This window comes from Glycine max, chromosome 3 (assembly GCF_000004515.6).
Source record: "Glycine max cultivar Williams 82 chromosome 3, Glycine_max_v4.0, whole genome shotgun sequence".
NCBI classification, from domain to species: domain Eukaryota; kingdom Viridiplantae; phylum Streptophyta; class Magnoliopsida; order Fabales; family Fabaceae; genus Glycine; species Glycine max.
Window position 1 is genome coordinate 46,230,801 of NC_016090.4, and position 15,353 is coordinate 46,246,153.

The following is a 15,353-nucleotide window of genomic DNA, read 5'->3' on the forward strand; positions in this document are numbered from 1 at the left end:
TCTAATGGTCCTAACTCCTAATTGGTTTCCCACCGTGGGCATCTTGCACTCCACCATGCTATACTCCATCGCATAAATTAATTTTCTTAACCTATTTTAAGAGTTTGCTAAACCAAATCAAAATACGTTGATTTATAATAAATTTCAATCACATGATTTTATTTATAGATATCAATTTATATTTTTTTGTTTCCCATATGTATTCTCGTTTAAAAATAATTTTGTTGTCAAATACTAAAAAATGTGGGTACTTCTTCTAATAGGATTTAAACAGTGGCTCGTCACCTATAAAGGACTAATCTTTTTCTATTGGACCCTATTCTTGTTGGTAATTCATAGAGTTATAAGAAATAGCCTGGCTTGATGGGCCAGTCAGATAGCTGGACGAGTCAGGCTCTTAAAATAGAGGACTAAAACTAATTGGACAAATTTGACTTAGTTAGCTTTATGAGCCGAATACTTTAGAGTGGGCTTTTAAATGTTGGCCCAAATACGTAAGAGCAAGATTAGTTATAATCTCTTTCTCTTGGTAAATGAAAGGATTAACAAAAAAAACGAATCTATTTGGCTATTATTATTATTTCCTTTAAAATTCATATAAAATTAAGCTAACAAAAATAAATTGTTGAATTCGGCTTGGTTAGGCTCCGTGGACAAATGGGCCAACATATATTATATTTTATTATTTTGATAACTAAAATGAACCAAATGGTTTTAATTGGTTGGAAAGAAATAATGTGGATTTTTTTAATTTAATCTCATTTAATTAGTCCAGAAAAAAAGATAATGGTATTTTTGTCTCTTCTCTAGTATTAGAAATATTTGAAAGGGAAAGAAAGTAGTTTGTAATTTTTGAACTGCACAAAATAAATTATTCTAAAATTTCATTTTTAAAATTTATCACCTCCATTAATATTTCTAAAATATAAAAATATATTATTTATATTCTCGTTCTCTTTTTGAATCAAAATTTTAAAAGTGAAGTCTTTTCTATGTTAAGATGCCTTTCATGCACTCTTTTTTGAACTTTGGGACTCCTCCCATCCTTAAAACCAAATATATATATATATATATATATATATATATATATATATATATATATATATTAAAGGTGACTTGGAACTAAATACATCTCATCAAGTATATAAATTTTAAAAAATCCTTATTTTATAAATTTTTATTTCCTGAATTGCATAAAAAATACTCTTTATAAATAATTTCTAAATGGTTAATTGGTTATCAAACTGATCTGAAATATATTCACATACAGGAAAAAAATTCTTAATTATTAACGTGATTATTACTTTTTTGAATATGATTTTCTTGATAGAAAAATAAAATCATTTAAACATCTTTTATCCATAGCAAAATAGAATACAATAAAAGGGGAGAAATAAATAATTAAAAAAGAACATGTTTTGATTCTGATAAGTTAACTTTTTTTTTAAAAAAAATTTCATTCCTGTAAATTTGTTTTTCTAATTTTAGTTTGTAAAAATTGATATTTTTTCAATTTTGGTTAGTGTAAGTTTTTTTTGTCATTGTAAATTTATATTTTTTTTAATTTTAATTCATTTATAATCTTTATAAATTTGTGTTTACATGAACAAAAATTAGAAAAACATAAATTTATAAAAATTAAAAATGAAAAAAATATCTTACAAAAATTAAAATTAAAAAAAAAGATAAACTTATTACGACTAAAATTAAAAAAAAAAATTACATGAATAAAAATAAGAAGAAAAAAAAAACGCCGACTTACATGAAAAAAAAGCATATTTAAGAAGAAGAGAAAAAAAAAAAACTTGTTTGCTTTGTAGGATTTTAATTAGTCGAAACTCCAAATCATACAGCTGAGGCCGAAAGCACATGCGAATTGTTTGGCGCCCTCAACTTGACGCCACGAATCTCTCTTCCTCTCTCGTTTTGTGGGCAGAAAGAAACGAAAACCTAAACAATTGATGTTCTTTCAAAAGGAAACATTTCTCTAATGTCACCAACGCATACCAATACCAATTCCGATACGCAATTGAGGATACAAGAACGAGCTCTTTCCGCAGCCGGTGCCGCCTTCGTGTCTGCTATCATTGTTAATCCCCTCGATGTCGCCAAGGTATCCATCAATAGTTCTTTTTTTTTTTTTTTTTTTTGTAAAAACATTTCCAATTTACTCATTCGAAGAAGGAAATTCGTTATCTCTACTTTCAGACAAGACTTCAAGCACAAGCTGCAGGTGTTCCCTACCAAGGTGTTTGTCAAATGGCTCCTTTTCAAACGAACACGGTATTTGCTTCTTCATAGTTTACATTCATTAGCTGAATTTTGATTTGTACAGTTTTTACAATTTTTGTTTATTTTCAGACGCCACACGATATTAGATGTTCTGCAGTTTCTAGCTCTGAGCCACCGCTGCCTTGTCCTTCCGTGTGTAACCGCTATAAAGGAACATTAGATGTTCTTTACAAAGTTACACGTCAGGTAATTTTAAATTACTTTGCTAGAAAAAATCGACTCTAATCAAATGAACTATTGTTCTCTCAACTGTTGTGAAGACAATGGTAGTTAACTATGTGAGTGGTTCTCATTACCGGGTTCTCTTCTGACACAATAGTAATTTCCCCCTGTGTCATCTATAAAGCCGTGTTATGTAGGTGGTCTTTCTATTTGTCTAACAGATAACTTTCTGACAGCATTACAGTTATAGTTTTGAGTTTGATGCATAGCATAAGATATGAAAATGTAGGTGATAATTTTGCCTATTTATTGATTAGGCATATAATCCTCTTAGACTGGGCATGTGAAAAAATTAGGTTGAGTAATTCACTGCCTAGTTATTAGAATTTATGTTTCTAGGTTTGCATGGTGAAGGGGAATTTCTGTGGTATACCTCGGTTTAGATTCAACTGTAACCGATAAATAAAATTCCATTTGAATTATTTAAGGATGAGTCAGAGATGTTACAAGTTGGGCTATAAGGAACTCCAACCTTAAAATTGTTAACTGGTGAAATAGATTTATTAAACTTGCGTGAAGTTTCTGATAATATTATGACAAAATAATCTGTAAAGGATTGCATGTTATGTTTCACAAATGTGGTGGGTAGTAATTCTTCAAGCCTGCATTGAGTAGATGTTCTTTTGTGCTTGTTTATTTATTTTCCTTTGGGACTCTAATAACTTACTACAAGAGGGTTCACAGGAGTGACTTTTGCAGGAAGGCTTTCCGAGATTATGGAGAGGCACAAGTGCAAGTTTAGCGTTGGCTGTGCCAACTGTAAGCTCTCTTTTCTGTCTGGAATTTTCTGTTTCATGCTTTATGGTTTATTTTAAAGTTTATACTCTTTATTTTGGGTCTCATTATCTCTTATATACTAATGATCTTGTGTTTTTCTGTTGTCAAAATAGGTTGGAATCTACATGCCTTGTTATGATATTTTACGCAACATGGTGGAGGATTTTACAACTCAGAATGCTCCAAATTTAACACCTTATGTTCCATTAGTTGCGGGATCAGTTGCACGCTCATTAGCTTGCATTTCTTGTTATCCTGTGGAACTTGCAAGGACTCGCATGCAGGTAATAAATTTTAGGAAAAAATGTGTTTTAGCGATCAAGGTATCTATATATTTATATTGATGAATTTGGTCTTCAAACTTTAAAAAACATATGGATTTAGTCCTTTTCAACTTTAAAAAATATGATTAGTTTTTAGAGAAGAGTAATTAAATCTGTGTGTTTTAAAGTTTGAGGACTAAATTCATCAATAGTAAAGTATAGGGACGCTGACAATGTTTAACTAGGAGTGTAGGGACTAAAAACACATTTTTTTCCTAAATTTTTAATGCTAGGGGTAGGTTGAATTTCTCTTCTTACATATTTGCTCTCATTCTTCAGGCGTTTAGAGCAACCCAAAGTGGCAAGCCTCCAGGAGTGTGGAAGACATTGCTTGGAGTCATTCACCCTGACAAGGGCACAAATATTTTTCAAAGCTGTTAGTGAACTCTTGACATCTTTGATTTATCTTTCTCTGTTTAACACACTTTCTTTTGGTTGCCTCTATTTGTAATTATTTTTTGAACAGTACATAGGTATCGTTTTTGGTGGACTGGTCTTGGAGCACAACTTTCTCGTGATGTTCCATACTCTGCTATTTGCTGGTCAACCCTTGAGCCAGTGAGATTTTGTTACATTTAATTAAAAAAATGAAAATGAGTTGATTTTATTGTGTTTGGGTATTATGTGTTGACTTTGGAGATGCTTTACAGATTAGGAAAAGCATTCTTGGCCTAGCGGGTGATGGAGCAAGTGCAGCCACTGTCCTTGGAGCAAATTTTTCTGCTGGTTTTGTTGCAGGAACTTTAGCATCAGCTGCCACATGTCCACTGGATGTGGCAAAAACTCGACGACAAATAGAGGTTGTTTCTCAAAGCCATGATTTTAGCATTATTAATAACTTTCTATTCACTTAACCCTCCTGTCCCTGCCAAGAAAAGGCAGAAATTTGGACCTAGCATCATCAGGAAAAGTAATCAACCTGTCTTCTTGTAAAAGGTGAAATTTATTATTTAAAAAACACTGGGCTAGCTTCTAAATAATCAACTTTACCAGAATTGACCATTGTTAATGGTTTTCCAGCAAGTATAATAATCTCTTAAAGAATGACGGGTATACCATGATATTTACAGGATATTTTCTCAATGTTTTTGTGTGATTCTCCCCCATCAGTCAACACCATTTTACATTGAATTAGTTTGCGCATATAAAAAATTCAGGGTTTGATGGCTTCATTTTTTTTCTTTCTAAATTATGTTTGCATTTTCATTTTCCCAGAAAGATCCTGAAAGAGCATTAAAGATGACAACAAGAACAACATTACTTGAGATTTGGAGGTATGAGCATCTTACTAAACTGTAGTGGTATGTATATCAATATTACTTGAGAGGGACATTTAGCACATAATAGGATTTGGACTGATCTTGGGGCTCTAATATTTTCTTGGGACAGGGATGGAGGATTGAGAGGGCTATTTACAGGTGTTGCTCCCCGTGTAGGCCGCGCTGGTCCATCAGTTGGGATAGTTGTCTCTTTTTATGAAGTTGTCAAGTATGTCTTGCAGCTTAGACATCCCACTTAATAGAATATACTTGCATTTTTACTTTTTTACTCGAGGCTTTTAACTACATTTGTAAAGGTTAGCATAGTAGTGAATTACATCAAAGACATCAATTTCTCTTGCCCAGAAGAATCATGTTCCTGACATTTCAAGAAGTCAACAGAACACTCAGCAGTGAACACCTGTTAATAAGTAATAATTCCAATAATTGTCTTTCTCGTGCCTAGATTCCCTTTGGATACACATTGTGTATATTTTTCATTGCAACATTTGCAACATTACTAGGATTGTTAATTACTGCCTTTATACGAATTGTGACAGAGTCGATCTTGTCAGCAAGGTCATTAGCAATAGGTTTTGTTTTGTTTGAATATGAATTCACGCAATTCTTGTATTTTATGAATTATCATAATAACATTATCCAGGATAATCAATCAATACATCATGTTCAATAAGGAGCCACTCGGTGGGGGCTTCCTCCAACCAGTACATCTATTCTATTTTTTATTACTATATTATAAAAATAAGTCTTCAAGTGTTACATGTCAACATTTGTTTTGCCACGTGTCAAAATGTGATTGATTTTTGTCCCTCCCACCTTTTAGTCTCTTTCTTTTTACTTTTTTATTCTTTTTTTTTTCATTCTTTCTTCTTTACTACTACATGACATATAAAAAAATTATTATACTTTTTAATTTATAAAGATATTTGCTTATATTATTATCCATACAAAAAAATCAACCATTCACGAAAACTCATCCAGGAATCATACAATACAAAGGAACTTAAATCCTAATAATTTAACAGTAACGGTGGCTTGAATCACTTGTTGAAAATTAATTTTGTACAAAACACTAAATATCCAAGAATTACACTATGTTAGATTATCAAAGTTCTCAAGTTTAACAAAATACCTAGATCTATCTAACAAAACTAATTGAAGATTGTAACGAAATAGTTGAACGATTATCTAAAATAGATCATGACCTTTAAATAAATAAAATATTTATATTAATACATTATTTCCTCCGCTAGCAATCATCTATCGTTAACAAGTAAACGAAAGATGTAAAATTGGGAGGGGGATAAGAAGAGAATAAAGCAAAAAAAAAAAATAGAAGATATTTATCCACGTAATAAATTCAACCCCAGCCAGTCCCTACTAATACTATGTTCAAAATTCTTAGTACAGATAATTCAGAAGTGATGGGAAGACGCGTCAAAGGGGTGGATGAGGTACGTGAGCACCAGCGCCACAACCATCAATACGTATGCAATTCCTTGGTCTATTGAAGTACCTGATCGAACATTACCCAACAACATTTATTATATATCGAAAGAAAAAAAACATTAATTATTAACTAAAAACTAAATGAAACAAAACAACACATTCATCTACAGTCATGTCGAGCAGCTTTATCCACTAACAACAGAAAACTACTTGGAGATATTAAGTTTGTTCGGTAGTTAAGAAAGAAGGAAAGGGAAAAAAAATCACAGCTTTGATACTCTCTGCTAACAAAAACTAACAAATTAACTATTAAAATTTGTTGATAAAAAAAGAAACAGAAAACTATGTTAGAAGACCAAGTGTTACTGCGTTGTTGCCATTTCATTATGACAGTTATATATGGTGAAAAAGTACATGCCAAATAATTCTGGGAGATCTAGATCTCCTCTCAACCCCTACATCTGCCACCACATCTCAAAGATCAATTTCAACTTTGTACTGAAATGAAGTGCAACAATTTCTTACAGACATTACATTGTTGATTCTTTCACAAGGTAGAGGAGAAAAAATGTTCAATGATTCTTGTGAAACTAGGAATGGGAGGAGAATTACCATCTCTGGAAGGAGCAGGAGCAGCTGCAAGGGAAAGAGACTGTGCTTCAAGAACAGCAGGTGAAAAAATGGTAAAGACAAGGGTATAGATTGCCAAAACTTCAGAAGCTGCTCTGAGAAATGCCATTGTTATTATCTCACACTCAGCTCTAACTTGGGCGCTTTTCTATAACCAACACAGACTTGAAATGAGGACAACTTGGAACCCCAAAACTAAAAACAGGTGAATATGTATTTGTGTGAGTTTAGAAATAAACTAAAAAAATGGACCCACATTTATATGGAAGAAAGTCAGCTAGTCACAGAGGAGTGGTAATGTGATGTGAACTGGTAAATATGAAATATCAATCGCATCATTGTAGGGATTTGAGTGTCTCTCTTCCTTCTGTTTCGCTGTAATGGGACCACTTACTGTTATTGGCACATCTTTTTTTGTGTTAATTTGAATTGGAGCTAACAAGGCCATGTGGTAGTTGTTTATTCTGCTTTCTCTTTTTAATTTTTATTTGGTTGCTATATGTAGGTGAGTTAATTATGAACTTGTATCCGTATGCTTTGAAAAACAAAAATGAGAATAGAGTTTTTCATTCTATGGATTCTTTTGCCTAGACATTTTATTTTTATTCTCTTAACAATATTTTCCGCAGCTTTGACTAGAGCAAGATAAAAAAAAGGAGCGGGGAAAAGTGTTATTTTAGTGTGGCAATAAAATAAGCTTATTTTTCGATCAGTTGTTGCAGGTAATAATAGCTAATGTCCCTATTGCTCTGAAGATTTGGATTAGAGTAATGGTTCATTTGGGATTTTGAAATTATAGTTCATAATTGTAATTTTAATTATAATTTTGTTGGAATTAGAATTGATTAAGAATTACAATTCTTATGTTTAAGTTGCATGAAAAATTAAAACGTAGAGTTGTAAATTTAGTTAAATTTCAATTCCATTTTAATATCTCAACTTTGGGATAGTCATGGGTAGGCCCGTAGGGTTATATCTAATTTGAATAAAAACAAATTTAATTTAGGTGGCGACGAAGACTACGACGACCATGGTATATGCTTGAGTTGATTTTTTATGCTTTGATAAACTCAAAACCTTGTGTATTGCAAATCCCTAAAATATTCAAATTGTCTTATTTCTTATAGATTATTTGTGATCGAAACAAATAGGAATCAAAAGCTTTGGTTCTGTCTTAGGATGGACCACATATTGATATTTAAATGGAAATTTTAGTCGGCTTAAATTTTCAAGTGATGGGCCCAATATCTTGTATTTCTTGCATGATCTTCGTCAGCTGTCCAAGGCTCTTGGGTTACTCACTCTGGTTTTAGCAAATATGGACATTATGTTTGAACAATGAACATGGTAAGAGAGGCAGAAGGGAGTCCGGATCCTCTCCGTTACCCCAAAGAAATGGACATCTCAATTTTTACTCTTGAACATCCCATGCCATGTGCTCTTGAATCAGGATATGACTTCACACCACTGAACGACATATTCAATATTGTTCCAATGCATTAGTACTAACAACGATGCTTTCTATTTTCTCCTCCTATCCTAACATTTTCCACCTATAGATCTCTTTAAACAGGCCACACCGGAGAAAGAAATAGGAATTTTAACACAGATCCATTGTTACATCAATTGTAATACAAACGAGACCATGAATCCGTTAGATGTAATTATGTACCTATGAACACATCCAACAAAGGAAATTGGGTCCTGTGAACTTAATTAATCATATCTATTCTTAATAGAAAAGCTAAGGGTATTTGATTTGGTTGTTTTTTATTTTCATTTTCACTAGAAATAGAAAATGGTGATGAAAATGCATTTGATTGGATTTTAGAAAACATTTTCAGAGAAATATTTTTCCAAATGAACCAAAGACTGGAAACAATAAAATCTCATTTTTAGTGTTTTCAGTTGAAACCAAAAATCTCATTTTGAATAAAATGAAAACGCGATGACAAGGAATGTAATTTTAAACAAATCTAAAAATACATTTCCTTTTGAAAATGCTGTTTTTATTTCTTAAAAGCAAAAAATAAAAAATCAAACCAAATATATTTTCAGACTTCTAATCTTTTAAAATAAAAATAGTTTTTAAAAAAAAAAAAACAAGAAATAAAAATTAAAAAAAAAATACAAATCAAATACACCCTAAAAAAAAGTTACTTCTTTCAAGGTCAAATCAGCCCACCATAAATTTTGAGAGAAGTTCCCAATAAAATTACTTCTTTACGTTGATCGCTTTAGCCGTAATATAATTAGATTTTTCTTTTATTTAAAATTAGGATAGAATCCATCTAAATAATAGTACGGCTTTTTTTGTTTAGTTGATAAAGTGGTTTTTCGTTACACTTCATTTGATCGTTACCAAAGTTTTTCTTGTCTTGGGGTGCAACCAAACATTTTTTTGTTCCACTAAGTCCCTTTCTCTAATTTATTAGTAGACAAACGCCACTGGTCACGGTGTCGATAATTGAGGAATCCAAAGCAATTTAAAGGAACCGTATAAGAGGTGAATCTCTGCACCACGTGAACCGTGTAAATCTATGCCCACATCAATTCAAATTTAAATATTTTAATATTCATGCCAAAGCAACAGCAAGATCACCTAACAAACACATCAGACCCAGATAAAGAAACTAGGTTTCCTAATTCTCTACATTTCAATGACCAAACCAACCAACCATATACATTGCTAAAAACGAATCAATACAGAGAGATTCTGTACTCAATCTCCCTTGGGTACAAACGATTAGCAAACAAAATGCAAACCAAAATAATCACACCGCATACCATCTCACGCCCCAAAAAAGTTGAAAATTTCATTGGAAACCTTGTTGATCATTCACAAAAATCATTTCCTTGTGGTACCTGCAATGATTTGGTTCAGGTTTGTCACTTTCCCACCAAGTACTCAAGATTCCCAGAGGATTAAATTGCCGATTTACGAACAGTGTAAAAGGTTTACGTTTATCCCTAAACCATGTGGTTGTACCTATTTACGAAATTCTTAAAAGATTAGATTTCAAGTGATAAATATTAGTTACTACAATGATGTGACACTTTCTTGTGCACTGACAGCATAAAGTTTCATTGTCAGTGGATCAAATATTCAAGTTTAAACTCAATATATTTAAAAATTGTTTATTGTAATATAATTTCTATTTCCAGTCCAAACTCCAAACAGATATAATTAGATTACATTAAGATTATATAAAATTTAATATGAACACATAATCATCATGATAGTATTTGATGGGAGAAAGCATATTAGACAAAATAACACGGAAAATAAAATTTTATTTTTATGGGAAACAGACTTAAAAGACAACATACTTGTATACTCAGAATCAAACACTAAGTTCACACTTGAGAGAGTAAAGACAATTCAAGAAGGAAAGCAAACCAAAATATTGCTCCTGCCTGATTGAACCTAAATAAATGGTGTACATTTAAGGTAACCACGTTTAACATTCAATTTCAATCTTCATTTTTTCCCTATCAACTAGCACATATCATGTGCATTGCATATCTAATTTTTAAAAATAAAATAAAAATATTCAAAATTATAAGAAAAATATGCATAATTAATTTAAATAAACAAATAAAAAATATTAGTTTAGATTTAGAGGGAAAATAATTTCTTTTAAAAAAAATTGAAAGTATAACTTTAATTTTTAAGATGAAAAAGTATATTTTAATATAAAAAATTAAAGAAATTAATTTAAGAAAGTGGAGATTTGAAGGACAAAAAAAAATAATGCAAAAACAACATTTTAAAGAAATTAATAATTTGAGAATTTTTAAAAAAATATAAAAAAATAAATGCTAATAACGGTGAAGTCACATGTCACAAGGAGAAAAAGAATACAACAACTGATATTCACATGTTCAAAACTGATAACTCAAATTTATAGCAAGTTGATATCTTATTTATCTTGCTAGAGAAAGAAAGTAAAATCAAATCCAGAAACTTAAAGCCTAAATTATGGCCTAATCGTAGCTTACTTGGTTTTTTCACGCTACTGATTTTGAATCCAATGATCCTGTAGCATTGCCTTCTCCTGTTAGCATGTTGTTTGGATCCTAAATAAGACGGCAAAAAATTAGCAATACGAAAGATGTGCTTAAAATGGTACGTGGGATTTGTAGAGAATCTACCTCCATTCCCCATTTGATATAATCTGGGGACTCACAGGCCTTGTATTCATCAACCAAACTCTCAATTATGTCCCTTGATTCATCAAATTCTGAGAGGTCATTATCCTGTCCATTTTTTATTGATGTCATCACATGAAATGACAAGTATTACATGAAGATGCTACAGGCCAAAGAAGTATATAACAGATGCAGATGGATATCAGATTATCCATAAGAAATTGTGACACTTACAGCAAACATTGGGAACTTCCTGTAGACGTCTATAAAGGCTTGTTTCTTTCTCAACTTCTCATACTGGCTCAATGTTTTACTGAAAAGGTGACGGATGCTCGTATGGCTTGCCAGCATAAGGCCACTGACCTACCAAATGCAGCAACAATAGGTTATTTCATAACCCAATTTCTTGATTTTAACCACAGAACAAAAACCATTTTAATCAATATGTGTGTGTGTGTGTGCTGATCTATCTCCAATATAACCATCAGATAAAAAAAGCAGAAAAGTAAGATATGCATAAAAAGAAAGACTGAAAGAAAAATGGAGAGTTCTACCCTGTGTGCAGTTTGAACATATGGAGACTTCCTCGATAGAGCAACCTACCAGAAGTGTAGGAAAGAAGAAAGATCAGATTGAGTCCTAAAACTAATACAAAGGAGACAAATTCACCAGCTACCACAGAACGCAGACCTGAATACTTGCAGGACCCCACTCAATAAAGTTAACCAGTTTTCTTTCACGAATCCTCTGCAAACTTTCATGAACCTAAATCCATATAGAAAGACAAAATCATGACATAGTATAGTAGAGCTGTTAAAATATTTACATACAAAAGCATGATATTTCACTATCACAAGTCAATTTGGGCAAGCTGCAACATGATGAAAACTTTATAACATTACAAATACAGTAAAAAAAAACTAGAAAGGCTACCAGTATCAGAGGAAGGTTAATTTAATTTTTGTTAAAAGAAATACTTCTTTTAATTTTTCAAGGTTTTTTTTATCAAAGTATAGAAGTGCTAAAGATTTTATGTGACTGCAGGATAGAACACCAATTGATAAAAGTAAATAAAAGATAATATTTAACACTGAAATCACAAAATAAAGCAATACACTTGCTGTCCCAGAGACAAAAAAGTCTCCTATGTCACAAACACAGCAATACACTTGCTGTCCCAAAGACAAGTCTCCTATTTCAAAAATACTGCACAACTATTTCTAATTACCTGAGTTGGATCAACCTCTCCTTGGATGATATTCAGAATTGATATATATTTTGCTTGGCTAGCATCTTTGGTCCGAGCATAAGAAGAGACCATAATATTCTTTGCCTGCCAAGAATATACCTGTCAGTAGAGCACAAAGGCATTCAATTTGAAGCTTATCTGTTTAGGCAGTCATTATACCTGCAGAAGTCTTCTCATAACATCAAGTACAGTAGTCTTACGAATTAAATTAGCCTGCAAGGAAATAACATCAAAATTTTCAAGTGTTAAAAGAAAAATCACATTTTTGAGCAATGTGTGCATATAGCAATCAGATTACAGAAGTTTAAAATGGGGGGGAAGAAAGAGAGATGAATTCATAATTTCCCTGCTGATACCTTCCAGTTCAACAATTTACCAACAGAAATCTTCACAAGTGAAGACACAAATTTATGGAAAAGCTTCGATGCTCCAAAATCATTCTTTTAGGAAAAAAATGACATAGTGATCTCACCTGACGTTCTACAGTCAAAGGCGTATATCCTGTCATTAGAAAATGGCATCTTGGTGTTGGAATCAAAGAGGCAAGAAGACCAACCAAGTCATTATTCATGTACCCTGGATAACGAAGAGTTGTTGTGCTGGCAGACATAACTGTAGAAACTAAGGAATTTGTTTGAGCAAATGATGGGTTTGATAAATGAAGCCGTTCCACAGCAATTCTATTTAGCGCAGTATTGTCAAGAACTACAACACAATCTGCATTAAGTGTCAATCTCTTGAGTGTCAAAAGTGAATTGTATGGTTGGACCACCACATCACTTGTCTCCATTTGGTTAGGAAACACACTGTATGTCTGAACTAGTTTTTTGCTGTAGCGATCATTCAGAGTCTCCAACAAGTATGAGCCCATACCTTCGTAGAAGTAAGGAAATATACTTATTACACAAGAGAAATTAAAAAATAATAATTATAAAACTACATAGGTTAGCAATACTTGAGAAATCTCCAAAAAATTTCATCTAGTACATAGCAATTTCAAAGGCAAATAGGAATCCCAACCACTGTATTATAAGCAATTTCAGTCTGAGATACGCTAAACGGTGCAATACTGTTCAATTTTCTCTCTTAAGGGTACAATATAATGTTTTAGTTGAAATTAAGATTATGAATCAGGTGAAAATTTAGTCAATCATTTCAGCAATCTTTTACTTTTTCAGATACTCCCACTAAACAAATGCTCAATTACAAAGAGGGGAAATTGAAGAAACTTATAGGATGTTTTAATGCAAAGATGTTATGAAGACACCTGAGCCTGTTCCTCCTGCAATTGAATGACATAGAACAAAACCCTCAAGACTGTCACTGCCATCTGCTTCTCTGTCAATCATGTCCATTATTTCTTCTTCAACGTGTTGTCCCTGACAAGATATTAACAACCACACTAGTTAAACTATGACTTTATCACTTATTGCATATTGCCCATCAAGATCTTCCTTTATGCTTCAAAAATGTTGATAACCATTCCTATGGAGCAACTTGTCAGGATTATCATTTGTAAAGTCATTTGGAAAGCCTAAATCAGGTTCAGCAAAGAACTGCTCAAGTATTAGAAGTTTGTCAATATCAGGTGAAAGTGTCAAACCATCTTAGGCATGTCTAGTTCTAGAAAACAAATAAACTTATGCACATATAGAGGTTTGGCCTGTGACTTTACATGATATCTTTAAACAATTATCTAGTTCCATTTAGTGCTTCAATAAATACCATAGCCATTTATGGACAATTAGACATAGATTACAACTGCATGTTGCCCAACATTGCAGGATCATCATCAGTATCATAAAATGGGGGGAAAAACTCATCACTAGTTTTGTGATGTCAGTTGTGTCTACATTGACTCAAACATCTGGAGTGTCCAAAAGCACACCCACACACATTCAAAATTTCTCTTTATGTATGTATAAACACCAAACAAATGGAGCATCAATGGCACTGCACAAAAGTAGAAAAACTTCTCCATGTGATGGCATGGCATGAGCATGAGTTAGTGTCTGTTAGGTTCGAAGTTGGCTAGACTGAATTTGAACCATTAAATTAAATGTGATTGAAATCCAAGCCTAAATTAATCAGTATCATATATTTACATTGGAAAGTGCAAGAATTGATGTTGTAACTTTAAAACAAAAAGGGACATAAGTTTACAATAGTTGATTGCTATGCATTGAGAGGGTTCATGGAAGTAACAAAGACACAAAGTCAACCAATGGCATACAAATATTAATTACAAAAAAATGCTCTAGTAAGTAGTAAGAAACCTGATCGTATCCACTGGCCCAATTGTTTCCTGCACCACCTCCATGATCCGAGACAAAGATGTTCTCATGATTGTAGAGGTTTCGGTAGTCACTGTTTTGAATTCCATTAATGACTCTTGGCTCCAAGTCAATCAGGAGAGCCCGTGGTATATAATGCTGGTCATCGGCTTGATAGAAGAACACGTCTTTCCGGTCACCCCCCTGCAGCATTTTGAGCAAATAATCATTTGAAACCATTCCGTAACAAAGACGGGGAAATTGAGTAGAATTAAGAAAGGGGCGAGACCTGAGTGGCGAAGTCTTCGAGGATGCCATCTTTGCTGATGCCGTGTTCGAGGCAGAGCTGCTTCCAGAACTCCATGCCGATCTGATTCCCACATTGCCCAACCTGAAGAGTGATGATTTCCCTCGGCATTTTGCTAAGCTAGGGTTTGGTGGCGGGGAAGAACCTTTTTTCAAAAACTATAACTAAAATGAAAACGATGCCTTTGCCTTCTTAACAACACTCACTCACTGCTAGCCCTCTACTCTCATTTTATTTCTTTGTTTCCTGTCTATTTTCAAAAGAATCTTTCCCAGTGTTAAAAAAAGAAAAAAAAATCCTTATATTTTTTTTTGTGTTTTTATTTAATGGACAAGTTTTTTTAGTTTTCTGGAAATATATTTCATATTTCATATTTATTTTAAAAAATAACTTTTCCAT

General features: G+C 32.6%; 3 protein-coding genes across 4 annotated transcripts; 1 reads left to right on the plus strand and 2 right to left on the minus strand.

Moving 5' to 3' along the window:
* Nucleotides 1-1,803: 1,803 nt before the first annotated feature.
* On the plus strand, nt 1,804-5,338 carry LOC100820345 (mitochondrial carrier protein MTM1). Its single transcript, XM_003521748.5, has 10 exons — nt 1,804-2,113; nt 2,209-2,283; nt 2,362-2,478; nt 3,214-3,273; nt 3,405-3,575; nt 3,894-3,990; nt 4,081-4,172; nt 4,265-4,414; nt 4,830-4,888; nt 5,004-5,338. Exons 1-10 carry the CDS (start codon nt 1,991-1,993, stop codon nt 5,131-5,133), a joined length of 1,074 nt encoding a protein of 357 aa, XP_003521796.1. The 5' UTR covers nt 1,804-1,990; the 3' UTR covers nt 5,134-5,338.
* Nucleotides 5,339-6,056: 718 nt separating this feature from the next.
* LOC100775980 (arabinogalactan protein 22) lies at nt 6,057-7,287 on the minus strand. Its single transcript, XM_003521750.5, has 2 exons — nt 6,956-7,287; nt 6,057-6,410 (listed from the first exon to the last, which is right to left on the minus strand). The coding sequence occupies exons 1-2, from the start codon at nt 7,080-7,082 to the stop codon at nt 6,310-6,312; spliced, it is 228 nt and encodes a 75-aa protein (XP_003521798.1). The 5' UTR covers nt 7,083-7,287; the 3' UTR covers nt 6,057-6,309.
* Nucleotides 7,288-9,499: 2,212 nt separating this feature from the next.
* TUBG1 (tubulin gamma-1 chain) lies at nt 9,500-15,173 on the minus strand. Of its 2 annotated transcripts, none has more exons than XM_006576151.4 (12): nt 14,937-15,173; nt 14,651-14,851; nt 13,642-13,753; nt 12,847-13,247; nt 12,534-12,587; nt 12,354-12,458; nt 11,816-11,890; nt 11,680-11,724; nt 11,360-11,488; nt 11,129-11,233; nt 10,976-11,053; nt 9,500-9,962 (listed from the first exon to the last, which is right to left on the minus strand). In XM_006576151.4, the coding sequence occupies exons 1-11, from the start codon at nt 15,063-15,065 to the stop codon at nt 10,985-10,987; spliced, it is 1,425 nt and encodes a 474-aa protein (XP_006576214.1). In that variant the 5' UTR covers nt 15,066-15,173; the 3' UTR covers nt 9,500-9,962; nt 10,976-10,984. The 2 variants fall into 2 exon arrangements, with proteins under 2 accessions (XP_006576214.1, NP_001241938.2); NM_001255009.2 differs by having other exon boundaries at nt 9,502-9,838; nt 14,937-15,154.
* Between the last annotated feature and the right edge of the window lie 180 nt (nt 15,174-15,353).